At 38.4% G+C, this 21,824-nt stretch overlaps 1 protein-coding gene across 6 annotated transcripts in view; it reads left to right on the top strand.

Moving 5' to 3' along the window:
• Positions 1–21,824, top strand: part of SLIT2 (slit guidance ligand 2) — a 348,732-nt gene that overhangs the window by 223,986 nt on the left and 102,922 nt on the right. For 4 of the 6 annotated variants that reach the window (XM_041751157.1, XM_041751160.1, XM_041751155.1 and 1 more), the window contains exons 7-10: positions 2,588–2,659; positions 5,424–5,587; positions 6,719–6,730; positions 7,714–7,852. In XM_041751157.1, the coding sequence (XP_041607091.1) occupies positions 2,588–2,659; positions 5,424–5,587; positions 6,719–6,730; positions 7,714–7,852 (387 nt within the window). The remainder of the gene's footprint in view (positions 1–2,587; positions 2,660–5,423; positions 5,588–6,718; positions 6,731–7,713; positions 7,853–21,824) is intronic. The other 2 variants (XM_041751158.1, XM_041751156.1) reach the window with 1 other exon arrangement.

Below are 21,824 nucleotides of genomic sequence, written 5' to 3'. Positions count from 1 at the left end.
TTTTAATATGAGGATATCATCTCAGAAATCACGTTGGAAACTAAATCTAGGTCAGTGTTCTCCGTTTCTTTGGACAGCAGATTCGGAAATGAAATATATCCTTAAGTTGCCAGTTTTATATGGTTTTTTTTCTTTTTTCAGAAAATAAGCATACTTTTATCTAATTGAGATACAGAGATTCGTATCCATAAAATATCAGACTCTCTGCCAAACACTGTGCTGAGCACTAAGGGAATAAGAAAGGAGTAAGTGAAGATCTAAGTCTGGGAGGGCCTACGTGATTACCAGGACTAACGTTTTGTATTTACACATAAAGATCCTTTGTACAAGAATATATTCCCCCCCCCAAAAAAAAAAAAATATATATATATATTCTCATTAGAAAGAGAAAATCTTGAGGTTGAACATAGAAATGCACTTTCATATAGGAGAAAGTGTTCACAAATAAAGAAGTACAGTAGATAAATTTGCATTGTTTCAGAGTAGGAATCGATCACGGTCATGACATATACGTGTCTCCATAAGTAATTAGCACATAATCTATTATTTATTTTAAAATAATTTCATTGGTTCCACATATTGCTCCATTACCAGGCATCAATATCAACACTGTTTCGCCGGCAGCAGTTCTGCATAAAAATACTAAGATCATGTATTTCTTCAGCTGTTATGCAGGGTAACATTTGGAGAAAAGGGTCCAAACTTAGAGCCACCCGTTTCATCATCCAATGAAAACTCTCTTTTGTGTGGAATCATAAGAACATCAACGCGTGTCTCCTGCACGTGAATCACTTTTGAAACATGTGTGATCCCTACGGTCACATTTCAGTGCGTTATGTCCTCGAAAGATTTCAGCCATGTGAAGTCCGCGTAGATTTTGAGGGGTGGGAAAGGGGTCATTTGAAAGCAAATCCCTTTGAGAAGTGAAACCTTCAGTTCAGACATCAGGATACATTTTAATGGTGTTGGCGGAAAAAAAAAAAAAAAACCCTCTCGTTCCACTTGAGTCCAGGAGAGTGCTGCGGCTGTCGGAGAACAGGAACCAAGCGATGCAGCGCTTTCGGGGTCCTGCACAAAGCGGGGGGCTTCTCTTGCAACTTACACCACTTGGATCCGTTCTTCCGTCATTGGGCGGCGAAGCTGGGGAGGGAAGGAAGCGTGTGTGTGGAGGTCGGTGCTGCTGCGCCCCCTTGGCAGGTGCCCCCGGTGCCCCCGAAACCCCGGCGCTGCGCTGACCACGGCCTCCGGCTCCGCACGCGGCCCCACGGGCCTATGTCGCTCCCTGCGAGCGCGCTCGGTGCCCGGACTCCGAACCGCCTGAGCTGGCGGCCAGTGTCTAGACTTGGGAGGCCCCGCCGTGGCCCCGGCTCCGGGCCAGTGGGCCTCTCCCGCTGTCCTCCCCGCGCTGGCACAGCCCCGCCCTGGGGTGGCCCTCTTCACCCTCTCTCCTCCCGGCCAGACTCCCCCGAAGGGAGGGAGGAAGCAACTCTCCCCTTAGTCTTACTCCCCTCCGCAGTGGGGCTGTCGGCTATTTTAAGGCAGGTTTCAGACCAGTCCGGGTTGCCATCAAACTGAGAGCCCTTTAGGGAATACTAGACCACTGAATGGGTGGTGGGGGTAGTGGTGGTGGTGGGAGTGGGGATGGGGGGGGTGGTAGTAGGAGAAATAGCTCATGGGTAGTGGTGGATGGTGGGGATGATGGTGGTGGTACTGGGGATGGTGGCAGGGATGGTGGTGATGGGGATGGTGGTGGTGGTAGTGGTGGTAGTGGTGGTAGTGGTGGGGTCGGGGTGGTGGTGGGGGTGGTAGGAGGAACAGCCGTGATAATACAGCAGACGAGGCCTGTGTTGGGGGAAAGTGGGAGCAACTTGAACCAGGCAAGAATCAGGCTCATTTTCACCGGCTGCCCTGACGCCCATCGTCCGGCCCCAGCGCCGAGAAGCCACGATGACGAGCCACAGCAGTGGCACACGGCAGGATACGGCCCCCGACGTAAAGCTGTCAGAGGGGGGTGAGCTTTTCATGAACCGCTGCGGCCTGGCGCTGTGCCCGATCTGGGGCGAGTACCAGCCGCGGGGCCCTCCCGCGCCCTCCCACACCTCGCAGCCCCGCAGCGCCCGGGGTCCCCGGGAGAGCGTGATGAGCAGGACTCCTCTGTTCCAGGACCCGACAAAACCGCTTCTGAGCCACTGCTGTGAAATTCCAGCTGGAGATCTCCAGGGTGCGTCCATCCGTCATGCCCCAGCGGCACACGGGGCCCTGGAAGGAACTGTGGCCGCCCCGCTTTCAGGGACGGTTGACGGTCTCGTGCTAATTCCTCGAGGGGTGTCCTAAAGACCTGCACAAAGCAGCATGTGAATAGCCAAAACTACTACGGCTTAAGACCTAACTCTGCCATAAATATTTGATAAAGCCGAATGCATAGGAATATGTTAAAGCACAACGTCTATTTCTCGTCTTGCTTATGATACAGGGCGCTCTTTATGCCGTCTCCACCAGGCCGGTGCTCTCTCTAGGATTATAGACGATGATCAGTGAATTTTCATTATCTAAAATGTCTAACTTTTTTTTTTTTTTTATCCTACAGCACTCTCAACAATAACAACATTACTAGACTTTCTGTGGCAAGTTTCAACCATATGCCTAAACTTAGGACTTTGTAAGTATATGGGATTTATATACTTTATACTTAGGACTATATTTATAAAGGTCAATTTAATCAATTAAGGCTTCCCCTAACGTACTATTTTTCGTAAACAAAGAACAGGATCGCGAGTTCGTTATGAGATGAAAACACCACTTTTTAAAGAGTGCTACTACATACATGATATTTGAGTAAATGAACTATTATTCTGAAAACCTGAACGCTTCCCTTTAAGTGATATGCATGATGGGAATTTGGGGAGGAGGGACGTTTACTTTGAGCTATTGTTGGAGGTCACATTTCATTAAGAAATGTAAGACTCCTTGATTGGCTGTCAGAAATGATAAATGGTAAATCTTTATGATTTTATTACTGTACAGCCAGCAGACCTAATAAAGCTAAACTGGCTCTCCTACATTCTTTGTAATGTAAAATTACAACATCACCCTTTTAGTCCTTCTGTAACTAAGGTCGTGGCAACATTTATATTTAGAAATACCTTTCCAGGAGGTAAACATTGAAATGTTTTAGGTGAATATACACCTGATCTCAAAGTCTTTGCTACAGCTAATGTTTATTTTTTTTTCCTTTCGGGGAAAACTTAATCCTTAAAGCCCAGGGTGGGGACAGTTCGTTAAAGCATTTTCAGAGATAAATCTCATTTGAACTGGGTTTGGGATCACCTTGACCTCGAAACTACGGTACATACAACATGCGGGAAATGGTGGGAAACATAAGCGAAGCATTGAATTTCTTGATAAAAAAAAAAATTAATGTGTTTTTCAGTAGAGTATGTATGTATATATTAACTGGGTTCTCAAACTAATTTTCAGTTTACAATGGTTTATCACTGGAAATCTATGACATTGCAGTTTTCTCTTGAATGAAAAATCATTTGAATTGCCAGTTTTTTAATGAAGTAGGTGATACCATTCTAAATGCCCCCCCTTTTTTTTTGATCACTAAAATATGGTGATCTATGTATGATACAATACGTCATTACCATTTCCTTGGAATTTGATTTAACAAAATAGAGGAGTTCTGAAAGTATGCAGATATAGCTGACATCATATCTGCATTAATGTTAGTTATGAACTGACTAGCTTTCATCAAAAATAGGAGCATGGCTATTAAAAATTTCATTTTCTAAAAAAAAAAAAAAAAAAAAAAAGGAGAAGAAGAATTTCGTTTTCTTGGAGTGCCTAAATCTGACCAAATGAATATACCAATTCACTCAGACTATATTTGGTGAAGTTAGTTTCTTAATCATGAACTTCAGCTAATTTTTTAAAAAAGCAAAGTGAGCAAGCTCTTACGTGGCAAAGAAATGAGACTGCAGAAACATCGATCGTCTGCATTTTTGACGGGGTGCCTTATTTCCCTATAGAAATCCATTGTAGTTCGTCTTGCTAACCAGGTTTTTAAAGTTTTGTGATCTTTTCTCACTTCACATTCGCTCACACCTTATTGAGTCATTGTAACGTGCTTGGTTTAGATGAAAATATTTCTAGAACGATGAGGTGGAGCGTGCGGTGTGGCTTCCAGAGGATGCCACTCTGACTTCCAAGCAAACTTAGCTGGAGGTCACCCGGCTTTCGCAAAATGTAGCTTTTTGTTCTGCGGCCCGCCGTCTAAGTTTTGATGCAAGACAGTCTGTTCCATACCTACAGGCTCAAGGAGAATGTAAAGCAGTCATCTAACTTGAAATTCCCTTGCTTTGGTTGTTTCATTATTCTGTATTATCACTGCTACTTAAAAATTCCATTTTTATGGTCCAATTATCTTTCTGGACCGAGTTCCATGTTTTAATATCCATTACTGTTATTGGGTTAGAATTGAACACATCAGCTAAAAAGGACTAAATTGGTATTACTGTGTCACAGATGATTCTGGAAATGATGCTTTGATTTATAGCTTAGGATGTCCTTTTCTTTAGTTTGAGAAAACATAAAAGCCAATTTGAAGTCATTTACCTAATTTAGTGGATACATTTGTCTGATATTTTATTAATGGAAAAGTGCTATTTGCCACTTGGAATGGATCCATGCTCTGGTGTGGATCCCTGCCAACACAGAGAGGGGGGCTCACTTAATTCCTTCACTCCCGGCCATTTATGTCTTTTCATTTCAGTTCCTGCTCTTTGAGGATGGGGTCCCAAGAGCCAAAAGCAGCTAATCCCTTTTTCTGCTATTAAACAAAAAGAAGGAAATCAGAATAGGGATGTGAAAGAAGTGTTTTAGATTGAATTATTATTCTCTCTTATTCAGCAAAAAACAGGAGTGACCTGCTAAAAAGATTTTGCAAGCACTTCCTGCAGAAACCAACAACGGCAGGGCGAACTGATAATTCCTCCTGGGAGCCCCGACTTGTACTAACGTGCCCCTGCCCATTCCCTGCCCCTTACCTCCCCATTCCCCCAAGCCAGCCCCGTTGGCTGTCAGTGTATTGGGACCGCAGAGCCATTTGCCTTGGACAAGTCTGTTTCTCTTTACCCTTTTGAGCGAACACAGGAAAACCTTTTTTATGGTCGTGCTCAAGCTCCTGTGAGTTTGCTTAGCTCAGAGGTAAAGGAAGAGAAACGTGATTCTGTGGCTGTAAACGAGTTCAGTTTTTAGAAAACTCATTCGATCGGGACTTCCTAAGCCTTGTCTACATGCATGTTAAGAAGTAAAGCTATGTATCATTGATCCATTTTTTAGTTTTTAAAGTAACTATTTACTGTTGTTTTTTTGTTTTGTTTTGTTTTGTTTTGCTTTAAATTTGTCTTTTTCTTCTCCAGTCGGCTGCATTCAAACAATCTGTATTGCGACTGCCACCTGGCCTGGCTTTCCGACTGGCTGCGCCAAAGGCCCCGGGTTGGTCTCTACACTCAGTGTATGGGCCCATCCCACCTGAGGGGTCATAACGTAGCCGAGGTTCAAAAACGCGAATTTGTCTGCAGCGGTAAGGGAGAAAGAACCTTTCTGTTGTCCTATTATCTTATGCTACTTTGTCGGAGAGCTGCGAAGAATGCATGCTTTAGAAGTTTCCGTGTTGCTCACTTACATGTGCAATTGCGCACTCATCATCCCTTGGAAATCCTCGGTTTTAGCGATGCTAATAGGTTCTAAGACATTTGTGCATGATTGGCAATTACAGGTTCCTTGTCCTGAAGTTATGATGAGAGATTTCTCAATTTTCACTCCTGGAGATATATGGGAAACGCCTAGATTTTAGTTTTGTTCGCTACTTATTTTCCCGTTAGGTAATAATTTATATCTACGTTTTTGCCAGCAATTGGAGATATGGTTAATGCTGGGTCCCTGCTGGGACGTTTAAAAAAGTAGCCCAACAATAGTTGCAGAGTGACAAAGCACTTTTCACGAATACTAGTGGTTCACTTCTACTTCTAGGAGATGAATGATTAGCTTTAGTGATGAAAATCTGGAAACAAAAATAAGGTGCGGACTATGTAAAATATTAGTAAGTCACATTCACTTAGTGCTTTCTATATGTTTGAGTGCCAAACTGGGCACTTCGTTTTACCTCCCTCATGACAACTCTAGTGAAATGTAATATCTTTGTATTAGAGATACAAATGCGGAAAAAGAATACTAAGTAGCCTAGTGCAGGATCACGTAGCTGAGTCCAAGGACCTCAAGCTAGGCAGTCTGATTACCGACTCATATATATTGATATTTATGCTTGTATTTATTTATAAAATAACTTGTCAATAGTATCTGATACACATTAACCTGTATCTTATTTTATAAATAGAGGGCTGGTTCTGCTTCAGAAGTATCTGTTCAAAATACAATAATACAAAATTTCTAAATAATATATAATGCCTCACAAACAGTTCCTTCGAGGAGGAACAGAAAGTATTAGCATAGGATTTGGATTTATTGTTATCTTTTAGAACTTTCTGTGTATTTTTCCACACTTTTTATAACCCAGACAAAAGTTTCTTACGATATCATGGAATGTTCTCGTTAGGTCTGATTGCTTTTTTAAAAAAATTAAATAATGAAATGACTAACCGTTCGTTACTAACCACTTTTTTTCTCTCTTCGCTTTTCCCTTCCTGTTTTCTAGATGAGGAAGAAGGCAAGTTCACGTTTCTTTTTTAGACTGAGATTATTACTATTATTATTATTTTGTAAACTCTGAGAGCTTGTTCAGAGGGCTTGGGTTAGTAGGGAGCCTGCAGCCTCTCCCTGGGGCACACGACCGCTCAGGCCCTCCCGCTGCAGATCAGAGAGGGTCGGCCCTGCCCTGCTAGCAGATGTGTGCAGATGCCCGTTCACACAACACGGCCGACATTCTGTTGCTCATCATTCCAACAGTGAACTCTCATTTCAAAACTGTTTTGTTTCCAAATACTGAGTAGTGAAAGTACACGTCTGCAGGTAACCACTCAGGCTAAAAGCTGTAGGACACGCGAAGCCAAATGAGAGAACTATCTAGATTAACAATTATGGAATTGCATGTTACCACTTCTTACAGTAACTTCAGAGGAAGTGCAGGCCTTCTCAAGACATCAAACTTGACGAGATTTAATTTTCCCCACATTTATCGATGCATGATTACTTATTGAGAATCAACACTTATATCTTCTAAGAGGAAAATTTTACTGTTTTCCTTTCTTTTTTTTTTTTTTTTTGAAGGAAAGTAAGTTATGCCACCTGACTTTAATAAAGACCAAACTCTATTTAAGCTTAACAGAAATGAAATGTAGGTTAGTCTGAAACTGCTGCCTTTTTTTTTTTTTTTAACTCAGAATAGTTTGGAATCAAATTCCAGTTTCAGGTCTGAGTTTAGACTTTCTCAACAATTATTTCAAGTCTGAAAAATTATCATTTTCATAATTCTCAGAATCTCATTTGCTTTATCTGAGTGTTGACCCAGAGCCATAAATGCATGCTTCCTAAAATATATCTTATAAAATGGAAGACTGATTTTATGCTCACGTATTTAGAGAAATTTATTTCTGTTAAATATCATGCTTTGTTGTTTGAGATTAAGCTCATGTGTTTCACAATTAGCAATTGCAGGAGGGTAAATACCATTGCTGTTTGTTTCTCTTGCAGGCCACCAGTCCTTCATGGCTCCTTCTTGCAGCGTCCTGCATTGTCCAGCCGCTTGTACCTGTAGCAACAATATCGTAGACTGTCGTGGGAAAGGTCTCACTGAGATCCCCACGAACCTGCCAGAGACCATCACAGAAATGTAGGTGCCCTGAAATTTCCTCTCATCTCTCCACCTCCACAGTGACCCAAACCATGACTTCCTCTAGAGATTCTGGGTTTATTGAAGGCAACTGGGATCGATTACTTTAGACAAATACTCCTTTCAGAGTTCTGTTGGGCCTGGCTCTGATTCAGGAGACATCTCGTTGGAGGGGCCAGGATTTCTCCTTCCTTAATGTAGGTAGATTGCAAAGGAATGCATTTGAAGGATACATAGTATTCCCTTTGCTTGGGAAGGTCTTATTAGGTTATTCGGGAAAAGTAAGTGGTTGTTCATAGTCTGACCATTTGGGTCTGTTGATCTGCTCCTCCTGCCTATGTCTAGCTTGAAGTGAGGAAACAATAGAAGGATTAAACTGGGGGAATAAATCATAGAAACAGTGTAACTAGATGATGTTCTCCCTCCTTAAGAGCTCATGTCTTAAAATGCAGTTTCACTATTTTGTTTGCACTACTGTATGGTCTATCACAAAATATTTTTAAAAAAAGGATAAAATCATCAAGTCAGCATATATAAGATTTTTTAATTACTGAGCATTTTAACTTATAGGAGCCTATCTCTATCAAAAGTAAAATCGTCTTAACAAAGTATTTCTATTTTGTATGCAGCTGCTGTGTGCATTTGTTCTGCCAAATATAAGTCCTGTGGGTAAAACAAGGTCATGTAAGACGTAAAATGAACTGCTTTTCGCACCTTGAGAAGTAAGCAGTAGGGAAAAATTTTTCTCAGTATCCATTAACTGAGACAACACCTATTAACCGCTGAGCCTATCATGGTGTTGTTTTAGAGGCCAATTCTTAAAGGTCAAATAAACAGTTTAGGGCATTTTAGGTTGAAATGATAAAAGTAAGACTAACTTCATAGAAGTTTACGTAGTAGGCACAAAAATTATTTTTCAAAACTATTAATGTTTTGTCTGTTAGCCGCTTTCATTTGCTTTATGTAAGACTAACTTTAATTCACAAGATCCACTAATGATATTTAAAGTATCTAATGAGTGCTTAAAAGTATGTTTAGAGCTTTGCAGCGTAAGACGTGATCATGTATAAAGACTCTGGAATCTGTGGAGGTTTGACACAGACATGAAATAACGTGTGCTCATAATATTACTGTCATTGGAATTTTAATTTTGCTCATAGAAGGCATTTATAAGTATTTTTTAGCTGATCTTTGGGAAAAGGATAATAAATGGTTTTGGAAGGAGCAAATGACATCTCAGCAAAGAGAAGTCTCAGGAACGAAGGACAGAGGTGGTGGTGGTGAGCGTCCCGTTTTAGAGATTGTACAGTTGAGCCTAATTAGTATAATAGGAGCATGTTGGCACATCATGGAAAATAATGCCTCAGAAGGTCATCTCCATATAATTTTCAAGCTGCAGATTAGAGAAGGACTTTTATTTTAGTCAGAAGATGTAATATAGGATGAACTAGATAGTAGAAAGACATAGTAAGTTTTCATATGGGAGACTAGTATATTCATCTATCCAGGCAAGAGCATTTTTTAAGTAAACACTTACTATAGAAATGGCAGCAGGGATTGTCCAGAGAGCTTCCATCAAGTGACTCGCAAACCTGACATGGAAATTAAAAGCTATGAAATGAGGTACAAATTAATACATGTCGTAAGAGAGGAACAAAGGAAGTTCAAGGTAGTTACACAGAGGCAGTAAGTGGAGGTCAAGTGACAGTGGCTCATGAAAGGCAGCAACCTACACAGTTAGAACCATTCACTATCTGTGAGATCGTAGCAAGGTATTTATCTTCTGTGAGACCGTCCCCTCGTCTGAAACTAAGGGTTGTTCTTAATTTGAAATGAAATAACACACGTAGAGCTTTGTGTGTTTAGTATAGAGTAGTATCCCGGTCAGCAATACTTCAGTCATCGAAGCCTTCATATAAGAAGTGACATCTGAGGTAGGCCTTGACGGATGGGTAGTGAACAGAAATGCAAAAATGAGGAAAGGGGCTTTCAAAATGAATAGGACATTGTAAGCATAGGCAGTAAGAGTGGAAATGCAAGACACAATCAAACAGGAGCTCAGGGTGGCATTTGGAGCCCATGGGAGTGCAGGAAAATAAAGCTGGAAAGGTGGGTCAGAACCAATTCATGGAGGGCCTTGATACTAGAAGGACCTAAATCTTTATTTGGAATGCATCTGAATATAGGACTTTTAGTCTGAATCTTCGGAATCCATCAGGTTAATCTGACAGCTGTGTGTTTAGCAAAGGACAGACCGCCAGGCATGAAGCCTCCTTGGGCGGCTCTCATGTTGATTAAGGGGAGATGTCCTAAGAGCAGACGCAAAGTAGCTGTAGGAATGACGATGTGGAAGTGGGTACGGTCGTTAATATAGGAGCAGAATTCATGGGATCGGGCATTCGGTGAGATGAGGGACTAAAGGAGAAAAATGAACCAAAGATGGTGCCAGAATTTCAAGTATGAGGGATAGAGGAATGGTGGTTGTGTCATTGTATATAAGAAGCTGAAGGGCAGGGCAAAAACTGGAAAGGAAGATGATGGTAAACAAAATTTGTGGAATCCTGAAGTGCCAACTGGATGTTTGGAGGTGCTAAAATACAAACTATAAGGATGTTGGTGCCAGACAAGGACTTGAGGCAAAGATTTTGGAGTGCTTAAGATAAAAGCTGATGGCTAAATCCACGGAATGGTCAATGAGAGCAATAGAAGAGAACCAAGTAAGAACAGCACAGGGCCAGAATAGATAAGAGAGGAAGGGGCTTAGCTTGGCTAAGAAAGGGGTTTTTTGTTGTTGTTGTTGTTGTTGTTGTTGTTGTTTTGTTTTGTTTTTAAAGACAGTTGTCGCTGTGAAGGACAGACGTGGACTGATTTGAGGATGCAGAAAGCTGCAGTCATAAGGAAGTCAGAGACAGTGGGGTTAGAGAGAGAGATGAGAGTGTGAGAATTAGTGGGAGCGCGATGGTCCTGGACATGGGAGTGGGTGGATCCAGTCCTGGTTACGGGAAAGAACAAAACACCGCCGTGGGCTGACAAAAGAACAGTGAGCTGTAGATACAACAGAGCGAAAGCAATGTGTGACATTTAAAGTTGTTTAGCTCATGTAGTCTATTTTTTACAACAGAGCATTTCTTCTATTTTGTATGCTCTATAGATTTTGTATTATCGTGAAATTTAGTAACATAAAAGTTATACTGAATAATATGTCCCATCGGCTCTGCCCGTATTGAGGAGGTGGTGTATCAGATAAAGCTACAATAAATTAAATTTATAAGTAGAGATGACAACATATGTGAAGCTCTAGGTGAATTTCACTTCTCTGATTATTACATTATCAGCTTTATCAGTAGAGCATCTGGTAATAAATCATATTGATCTTCAACTCCAACAAAATACCCCATTACCATTCATTATACTGGCATAACTTAGCAGCTTAGTAACTCATTTCTTTTATTACTCTTTTATTTTTATTAGTATAAAGAACATCAGTAAGATTCATAAGATGTGGAAGTAAAGCTGTACAACATCTTCTTTTTTTCATTTTTATAGATTTCATTTTTTTAATACACGATGAGCTGAAATTTATAAGCTCCCTCCATATTTTTCAAATAATTTTTATTCTGGATTTTACCGTAAATTATACGTAGAATTTCTTTCCTGCGGTTTGTCAGACATTTCATTTAACTTCTGTATGTGCTTTGCCTTTTTATTCCTGCAACTGCCTCATAATATAATTCTAACAAAAAGAAAGTATGTATGTGCTACAAGTAGGAGTGATCTACTGCCTGTGATTCTAGGTAGAGAAGCTTGACTCATCCTTTTCTTTCTTCTGCGTTGTGCTTACAACTGTAATTTCACACTTCTGGTATTCTCTCAAACACTTATTTGTTAAGTGAGATGGGAAGTGTTCTTTTAAAGTCGCAACTGGAATAATTTGTAGAAGGAGGACTAGAAAGAGACCAGCATTTACCTAACAGGGTTGGGTGCTGTACACACATTATATCCTGTGATCTTCTCATTGGCTTTTGATGCGGGTATTGATGGAAATTAAATAGAGTAGAAAACTAATGCAGGAGAACACATGCCAGATAAATGTTAGTGGATTTCTCCACGAGGCCTCATCATCCTAATGATCTGACGACGATCCAGAATCTGTCATCCCATCTGTAGGCTAGGAATCTTATTTTGACTGCACCTAACTATTATATTTTGTTTTGTTTGTTTATATATATATGTATTATATATATTGTGTGGATTCATTTAAACACCTGTCGTCCCTACTGAAGTAGAAGCTCAGTGAAGGCAGAGGCAGGAACTGGTTCTGTTCTGATCATCCCTGAATGCCCAGCAACAAATCAAAGACGCGGCACCTAATAGCCACTTGATAAATATAAAATAAATATTTATTGGGTGAATGTATAATGTAAGCATTCACAGCAAATGTATCCCCAAAAGTTGCTAGAGGTGCCTCGCTGCCTCAGTCAGTGGAGCATCTGATTCTCAATCTCAGGACCGTGAATTCAAGTCTAAGTTGGGCATAGAGCCTATGTAAAATAAAAATAAAAATAAGATATTTAAAAAATAAAGAAAGGAGCTATATTAAACAAAACTAAAGACTGAAGGAATGGCCCACTCTCTCCCTGTTTAAAAAAAAAAAATGAGGGCTTTTTAAAGCATACAGTAAGAGTTGATTAATATTAAGGATAGTTAATGGAAAGGGCTAAAAAATGGGGCTATAGTACTTAAAATTAATTCATTAAATTTGCCAGCTCCCCATACTGACTTGGATTCCACTCTCTGCAGGTGTCTGAAAGCTCCTTTTTCTCTCTTCTAGGCTGACCCAGTCAGTATCTAATAGGCAACCTCCTTCTCTTGATACGCTCATTGATCCAGCCATCCTACAGATGAGTCGTAGAGGTCTTCTTTCTCTAAGGCCATGTTTCTTCTATAATGAAGCCTGTAGACGTTTACCTCAAAGACTGACTTCAGTCCGCTGGGGTCTTTTTGTTTGGTGTTGTTTTTTAATGAGGCCAAAAATGTTAAGAAGTTGTATTTAAGGTGTTTCAATTGTGAAATGGCTAAACTAGCCTCAATCTGAGATGTATTTGATTCCAGAGCTCATGCTCTTGCATCGATCTAGCTGCAAAAGAGAGGTAAACATGACGCGGGCTGTGGGGACGTTGTAGAAGAGAGAATTGAAAAAAATCAGAAGACTGATACTCGGAAAAACAGGGCAAGAGAAGCTTTGAGAGACTTCCACAAGAAGAGAACATAGAGGGAGCGTAAAGACAGGGGTTAAGGTATAATAACATGACCCAGAACGAGAGCTGTTTCATGTTGCTTTCTACGGGCAACTACTGGAGCGTCGTCTCTCCTACTCCCTGGATCTTACCGCATAGAACTTATTATCATGGTGTAATTTCGTATTTAGATTAATGTCAGGCCCTCCTGAATCGACTGCAAACTGAGGGCAGGACTGTGTCTGTGTTCCTCACCACGTCCACGCCGACGCTTAGTGTAGTGGGGACCGGGAGAAGGACAGTGTTGGAGACAAGGACAGGCTTGCGAGAGCCGCCAAGCCTCCATTCTTCATAGTAAATAGAAAATCTGACAAAGGTATGTGGACTGATAAAGAGGGGCAAACAGAAAGTGTAATAGCAAAAGATAAAGTAAGTTTAAAAGAATCTGTTGCCTTCACCCCACCCCCGCTGAGATCTTCCCAGCACTTTGCTGCTTTGAACTCTGCTGGATAAAACCTGCTTTTCATACAGATGGAATGCCTGAGGCAAGTCTTACATGATCTGGCCCATGGCAGCAGAATTATTATTAGTAAATTGATTCTCTGTATATCAAATCCTCGGAATTAATTTCTTAAGTCATGTTTGAGATATAAAATTTTGAATATGATATGATGGATCGTTATAAAGTAGACATTTAGTTCTCTTCAATCTCGTTATGGATTTTCTGTGGCATATCACCTGTTCAAACCATTATGCACAAGCTCCATAAATCATGGAAAACAGAACATAGATTGTAACAATTTAGTACATCTTGCTTACTCCAATGTCCTACTGCCTTCACTCACTCTTGGTTGCCTTGTTTAGGGCTCAGAAACTGGAAATCAAGACATTCTTTCTTTTATTTGTTCAAAGAAGGGCAGAGAGAAGTTCAAATTATGGGACGGGAGAAAAGATGGTAGCAAAGTTGTCAGCCCAGGTCTTCTGAGGGATGATTCAGTGTTTTCTGAGATGGACTGGAAATTCAGAGAAGCTGTAATACTAAAATAATATTATTATTTGGGATGTGCTACTCAAATAGGTAAAATGGAAAAGAAGCTCATCATGGTGTAGACTACTGGTCTGCTTTTACTCTGCTAGCAATAAAGAAGGTTCTTTCAAAGAGATTCACAATGATGGAGGTCAGATGTGGGGTTTGGGAGATCTTTTGCTTCTTTGGATTCCTCTGGATCACTTGCATGCAGAAAGAAGCGAAAGAAAAGATGACTCTTAAACGTTTTATTTTATTACAACCTACATTTATGATGCTGAATATAACTTAAAATGCTTGTTTCTCCTCCATTTCTGTTTAGGCAAACACTCTTCCCATATACATTTAACCTTTTTGCAGGCTATTTCCGTATTTGCTCCTTCCAAAGTTTTGAATCCTTAGTTTTAATAAATACTACTTGCCAAATTGATCCACATACTGTATGACCAAGTCATCTGACTTCCTATAGGTAAGGATAACAAAGTTCGGTTTGATTAACACGTTTTTAAATTGCCCGTTCTATACTAGATTATTAAGAGAGTTATGAAATCCAGTGTGAATGTTTAATTATTTATCATGCACTTGGTAATGTCTCAGCTGTAGGACAGCTATCAAGTTGCATAATTGGATGATTTTCTTCTCATATGCCATGATTTTGAAAGTAAATTTTTTTTTTGAAAGTAATTTTTTTTTAAATAAATGCAGCATGCAGTTTGACTAATTTTTATAACAGGTAAATTACCTTGACTTCACTATCTAGACAACATTAACTAAAGCAAATGATAACCATTTTTAATGTAATTTGATATGGAAGAAAGAAATAGTCTGTAATTTGAGTTTGCCTTGCTAAATAAAAAGTAGGTTGATAATTTCAAAGAGACATTGTTTTCACTGCAGAAGCATTTAATTGTTTCACTTTGAAAGTGTTTAAAAATTTAGAGATATGTCCAACTTAAGGATTATTAAGTGCAAGGGTAAGTAGGTAGAGTCAAGAAAATATTTTAAGAGTGAAAATACTTCAGTTGATAGTTTTACTGGAGCACTGATTAGCATTTTGCAGTTTTACACTCCTGATATTTTCCTTAACTTCAGATCCACTCACAGAATTAGCTAGCATGTAGCATGACTTTGGCTTTGAATTTCATATTTTTACAATTTTGTGCTTTGCAGGCTGAGATGACAGCACTCTGATATTCTATGTCTAGTAGAAATATTTATGACCTAGTGCTTTAAAAAAAAAAAAAAGGATCTTGCATCATAGTTAAGGCCTTTTTTATAATAAAGAAGCTTGCTTCAGACCTGCTCAAACAGAACGCAGGAAGCTGCACAGTCTCTAACGTTAGCAAAAAACTTTTAATTCTTTTGTAACGTGGAAAATAATTTTTTGATTTTTTAATTTGGTAATTGTGTAATTTTTACACAAACCTAGTTTCAAATATGGAGCTATCACTTTACCTGTCTACTTTGATGTAGAGAATTAGAACTAAATTTACATATTTGGTTCTGAGATTCTTCCAATAGCAGAAATAGCAGAAATTTCATACGTATCCCCCCAAATCTCATAAAAAAAAAACCTAGATTTTTTTCTATCAAGTAGTTTTGTCTAGAAACATCATCAGATAAGCAATCCTAGGATCAAAATAAAGCCATCATCAAAATACGTACATAAGTCAATAACTGAGTTCTGATTATGTGCTAACTAACATAGTTACAATTAGGAAAACAGAATAATAGGATTTCTTTCTGACCACATATTTTATGGGAGGAGTAGTCATTTGATATAAAAGAAGATGTTCATGCAAACTTTGTTCATTCTTATTTTTACTTCCTCATGTTTCTGGATTATATCTTCTGCAATTTTCATTTTATGACTCTATCATTAATTAAGCACCCAGAAAAAAACCTTTCTTTGTAATTTAGCTTCATACAGAATGCAGAGAGCCAGTTCATTGTTCGGTATACAAAACAAAGATCCCTATCAAGTTCTGTCAGAACAAACATTTCGTGTTCTGGGTTATCAGGAGCCATGCTTCGTGTAATCCCTCCAGCAGCTCTGAGAGCTCCACCGCAAAATAGTGTTAAGATAAATGGTGCAAAACTGATTTGTAGATTCGACTGTACTTGTAGTTCCATAGACCATTTTTCAGTTCACTAATAATATTGGAGTGCACTCATATTTATTTTGGCTGAATGTTCAATTTCATATGTGTATCTTGAACAATCTTTAATTGCTATTGGAAGAAATAGTGAAATGGCTGTCTTTGAAAAGCTACATATATCCACTGGATGCAGTTTTTATTAAGAATCTGTATTCATGATAAGAATATTATTACCTGTTTCTCTCAACTTCTCCCCCACCCCAATTTTATTGAGGAATAATTGATAAATACAATTGTATATATCTAAAGTACACAATGTGATGCCTTGATAAATGTGTATATTGTGGAGTGATTGTCAAGACCAAGATAATTAATGCATCCATCACCTCACAGAGTCAACATAGTCAACTCTTTGTGCGTGTGGTGAGAACACCAAAGATCTACTCTTAGTGTTATATTATTAACTATAGTCACCGTGCTGTGCATTAGAGCCTCAGAACTCACTCCTTTATAACTGAAAATTTGTAGCCTTTGGCCTACATCTTCCCCATCCCCACAGCCCCTGGCAACTACCATTCTGTTCTCTGTTTCAATGAAATCAGCATCTTTTTTAAAAAAAGATTCCACTTACAAGTGGTAGCTTACAATATTTGTCTTTCTCTGACTTACTTCACTTAGCATAATGTCTTCCAGGTTCATCTGTGCTGCAAATGACAGGATTTTTTTTCTTTCTGTGGCTGAATAATGTGTGCGTGTGTGTGTCACATTTTCTTTATCCATTAATCTGTCAAAGGACATTGAGGTTGTCCCATATATTGGCTACTGTGCATAAAGCTGCAATCAACATAAGGGTACAGACATATCAAGATACTCTTTTCATTTTTTTCAGATATACACCCAAGGGTGAGATTTCTAGGCCGTGTGGTAGTTCTGTTTTTAATCTTTTGAGGAACTTTCATACTTTTTTCCAAAAGGGCTGCACCAGTACACACTCCCACCAACAGTCCACATCTTTGCCAACCTTTGGTACTCTTGTCTTTTTGGTAATAACCATCGCAAAAGTGAGAGGTGATAGCTTATTGTGGTTTTGGTTTGCATTTCCCTGATGACTAGTCACGTTGAGTACCTTTTCATGTATGTATTGGCCATTTGTATGTCTCCTTTGGCAAAATGTCTGTTTAAGTCCTCTGGTTATTTTAAATTGGCTTATTTGCTTTTTTTGCTACTGAGTTTTATTAGTTCTGTATATATTTTGGATATTAATACCTTATCAAATATATGATTTGAGAATAGTTTCTCCCTTCTGTCAGTTGCCCTTTCAATTTATTTTCTTACCTATTTTTATTTGTACCTCATTTCACAAAAGCTACATATGTGACATATATGTATGTATACACTCGTACTTTATGTGTTTTTTGTTGAGATGTGTGATCATTTAAGCAAAAAGCTATAATGGCTTTCTTAAGAGAAAGACATAGAAGACTGAATCAAAATTTTATATTAGTTAAGTGAAAATATTACAGTAGAATTTATAAATAATTGGCAAAAATACGGTAAAATTTATAAATAAATTTAAAAAGAATTTATTTATTTATTTATAAATAAATTTTAAAAAATACTAAAACAACTAGAGTGGAGATTAAGGTGGTAAGAAAAGAAAACTCCAACTGGTTTCTCAAAAAAAAAAAAAAAAAGTCCAAGGAGTCTCATGAATATTATTGCAACAGAAGAAGAACATGTGGGAAAATAGCATATTTTTACATGTACTACATACTCAACAAATATTTTTTGAGGGCCTACTTTGCCTCAGTTGCCTCAGGCCTTATAGACAAAAGGACACACTCCCCGCCTTCACGATGTTTACAGTACAGAGAATCAAAACCACACAGAGAGTATTTTAAAACTGAGTGATAAGTTATAAAATGCACAGAGGCAATACAGAGAAAGGAATACCTTGGCTTGCCTGGGAGAATCAAAGAATCTCCAGGTATGAGGATATAGGTGTCTTGCAGGCAGGGAAATTGAGGGCTTTATAGACAGAGGGAAGAAGCATGTGCAAAGTCCCAGAAAAGTTCGAGGTAGTATGTGTTTGAGAAATTAAAGCAGTTTGTGATTGCTAGACCATGAAGTGAAAGCCTGATCTTGAAGAATCACCTCTCCTAAAAACAATAGTATACAAGGAACTACTACCTGAGACAGGTAGTAGATTAGATATGCTTAGATATGATATGATTAGATATGCTAGAAAAATCACCCTAAGACCGAGGGGAGAATGGTTTGGAGGGAAAGAGTACTCTAGGAATGTGAAAGCAACAGTCTGTAGGGCGTGGGCATGGTGAAGGCGGGCGTAGCAGTGGATAAGGATGGAAGCCATCCAAGAAGTGACCCTAGTGCTGTTGTGGTTACTTCCCTAAAATCTTCTACAGAAAAGAAAATGGAGACCTATCGGAGGTACAATAAGACCTGTGTAGACTTTAACATAAAAATGAAGACAGCTGGTGCATAGTCAGCATATTCTTTATTATCTGATGGATCACCAGCATGTGTTTTGGGGGGATTAAGCTATAGATTTATGGCTCTGTAATCATCTGGAAAGATTAAGTTGAAAATTCATACAGTTCAAATACTACTAGTGGCCACAGTGTTACCTAAATTCAAGGGAAAAGATGATGGATAATTTGGAGGATAAATCGGTGCAAGGGGAGAAGGCCAATTGTGATCTACTCATTGAGTAATGCTGTTAAACAAGCGATGTGGAAAGACAATTTGCATAATGTTTCTAAAACTAAAATTATTACCAAATGGACAACGTAGCTCAGTGCCTGACTCAGAATCAGTGTCCAAAAGGCTTTCATCGTTAATGGAAAACAAAGCAGCAGAACATTGAGTTATTTTTCTTTCTTGAATTGCTAAAGAAAAATTATGAAAGCTTAATGTTATTGACATTATGAATCTATACTCTGTACCCCTGAAATCAGGGAGCCATGTGCCTATGCCAGTCTTCCCGTCTAAATCTAAACCATGTGATAGTGAGTTTTGAGTGTATCTTTGCATTTGAATATATATCCGTGTGAATACACCCATGAGAACGTTAACGTTCATTTAGGTCGCTGTCAGAATGCAAAGTCAGCGAGAACACACACCCTTGGACACACGTACACACACACACATCTTTGTCTTGCATTAAACGCTTAAAGGTCAAGTGGAAGAAGAGTTATTTCTACTCTGAAAGTATCAGTTGAATTTATCCTCAGGGGCATGTACCCTAGAATGACATCACAAAAAAAATAAATAAGATTAAGGCAATGGACAATATTCAGGGACAAGTCATCCCATGGCGGGGATGACTGATAATCCATTAGAATGGCCACCGTCCTAAGGCTAGATGCATAATATGTCCCTCTAGAGGCAAATAATCACTCCACTACTGAAGATATTAATTAAATTTACAAAGTACTAAAGAGACTACAATTATATAACAGAAATTGTGTTTCACTCTAGCATATTTTTTCATCATTTTGTATAGATATATGGAGGACTTCAAGGCATACGTCTACTGCTAAAGTTAGTAATAGTCCAGAAATATCAAGTACTTACTTTAGAATTATTATGTAATAGGCAAGAGAATCCCTAATGTCAAAGGAATAGAGCTGCTTCCTCCTTTTCAAATGTTGAATTGGCGTTACCTATGATGAGAATATTTGGCTGCACTGAGCAGTCCAAGATTCAGAAGCTAGGGTCATTCCACCCCCCTCCCCGCCCCCCCTCCCCATTAAATCTACATTCTAGTCTCTGGCAGCTGTTTTTGCCATTTATGTTAAAAGCAGATGGGGGAAATGCAAAGAACTGTCAGTTTTATTGCCATGTATAATCAACATCTGGGCTGTATGTTACAGACACGATCAATCCAAACTCATACTTTACTGATGTTGTAAAACCTTTTTGAGTTCCTAAGACAGTTTTCAGATTTGAGAAAATGCTCTATATTTTAATCATGTTGATCATGGAAATTACAACATTCTATGTTTTTTTCAGCCTCTCTGTGAAGGATCTATGCGTGTACGTGTTTAATACATAATTGCTGGGTTGTCTGCAAAGCTGTACCGCTAATTAGTTTAAAAATGCGTTTTGTGATCCTATATATTTATTTCATACTAGAGATCAAATCATGTATCAGATTCATTTCTGTATATAATCTGTGTGCGTGAAACTATTACGTGTTATAGATGTTTTATTATCTAGTGCTGCTTATTATATGTGTGATTACAAATATACACATGTGTATCCCCATATTTTAATTCTTTCACCATTTTTCATGCAAGAAAAAAACATTTTTCTACATCTCATCATTTTTACAAAAATATATTTTACAGTAAGTTTTATTTTCATTTTCTGGAAAGAAAAACTGAGACAGAGAAGCAAATTAATTTTTGCTGGGTCCACAGAGTTTTATCAGTGGTTGTAAAGCTCATACTTTTAATCACTAAACCATACATGTTTATCTTTTAGTCACTAAGCCATACATATTTATCTTTATGTACACACATATATAAAACATAATACCTCTTGGAGAAAGCTGTTTCAGCTTTGGCATGTGGATGTTATTTTGTATGGTTGGTCAACATAATTTAGCTTGAAAAGTATTGAAAATAATTCCTGAGAATTGAAAAACCAGCGAGCTGGAAGTGTCATTTAAAATAAATTGATATTATTATCTCATAAATGGCTTCAGAACTAGTTAGAGTTTTTTTTAATTCCCAAGTTGTACTGAGTTATATACTCTACTGTTCTAAGATCTCCTCATGAATAACCATCACAGGGTGTTTTATGTCATAGAGCTCAGGTATACGTGCATGTCATTTCCATGTTCTAAGGGCCTATACAGTATTAGAGCGATTTCTTGATAATTTTCCATTTTCTACAGTGTTTAAAATAGGCATCAGAAAGTGGTATATATTGGTTGCAGCTCATCCCTAGGAACTCTGTAAGTGTGAAGACATACATGATTTTTTTTAAAGCAATAATTAAAGAACAAGGGAAAAAGGTGTATGTGAGTGAGGAGAGGAAGGCTTTTATTGATTAAAAATACTTTACTTCTGAATTTTTTGATGGCGCAGTTAGAAAATTGTCTCCATTTTCTTATCTTATGGAACTTCTAACTAAAATTTCCTTGTGATTTTGATGAAGTAGTAACAGCAGGTTGCTTTTATATAAACTATACACACACACACACACACACACAGAGAGTGATAAAATGTTTTGGAATTGTCCACGTACATTCTGTGGAGCTACTCACACATGAAAAAGACTTCCATATAGTATATGGTTGATAGAATTTTCCTCCTCCCGTATTCAGCTTTCTAAATATATTTTTACTTTGAAATTCAATATATTGAATCTTACTTTTATGAAGGACTAACATTTGGAAGGCTCTTAATCATGGTGGATTTTATCTGCAGCATGCAAATATATCTTAGCCATGACACTATCTGTTTTTGTAACCCTGGAATGTTTTTAATTAGATTTTTCATGGAACAATGGATTCAAATTTGCACTCTATAAAATTCAGCAGATTTTATGCTATTAAAATAGAAGATTACAGGATAGCA

This window comes from Vulpes lagopus, chromosome 4 (genome assembly GCF_018345385.1).
Source record: "Vulpes lagopus strain Blue_001 chromosome 4, ASM1834538v1, whole genome shotgun sequence".
NCBI lineage: Eukaryota > Metazoa > Chordata > Mammalia > Carnivora > Canidae > Vulpes > Vulpes lagopus.
The sequence above is the reverse complement of the archived record's forward strand: the minus strand, read 5'-3'. Positions and strand labels throughout refer to the sequence as shown.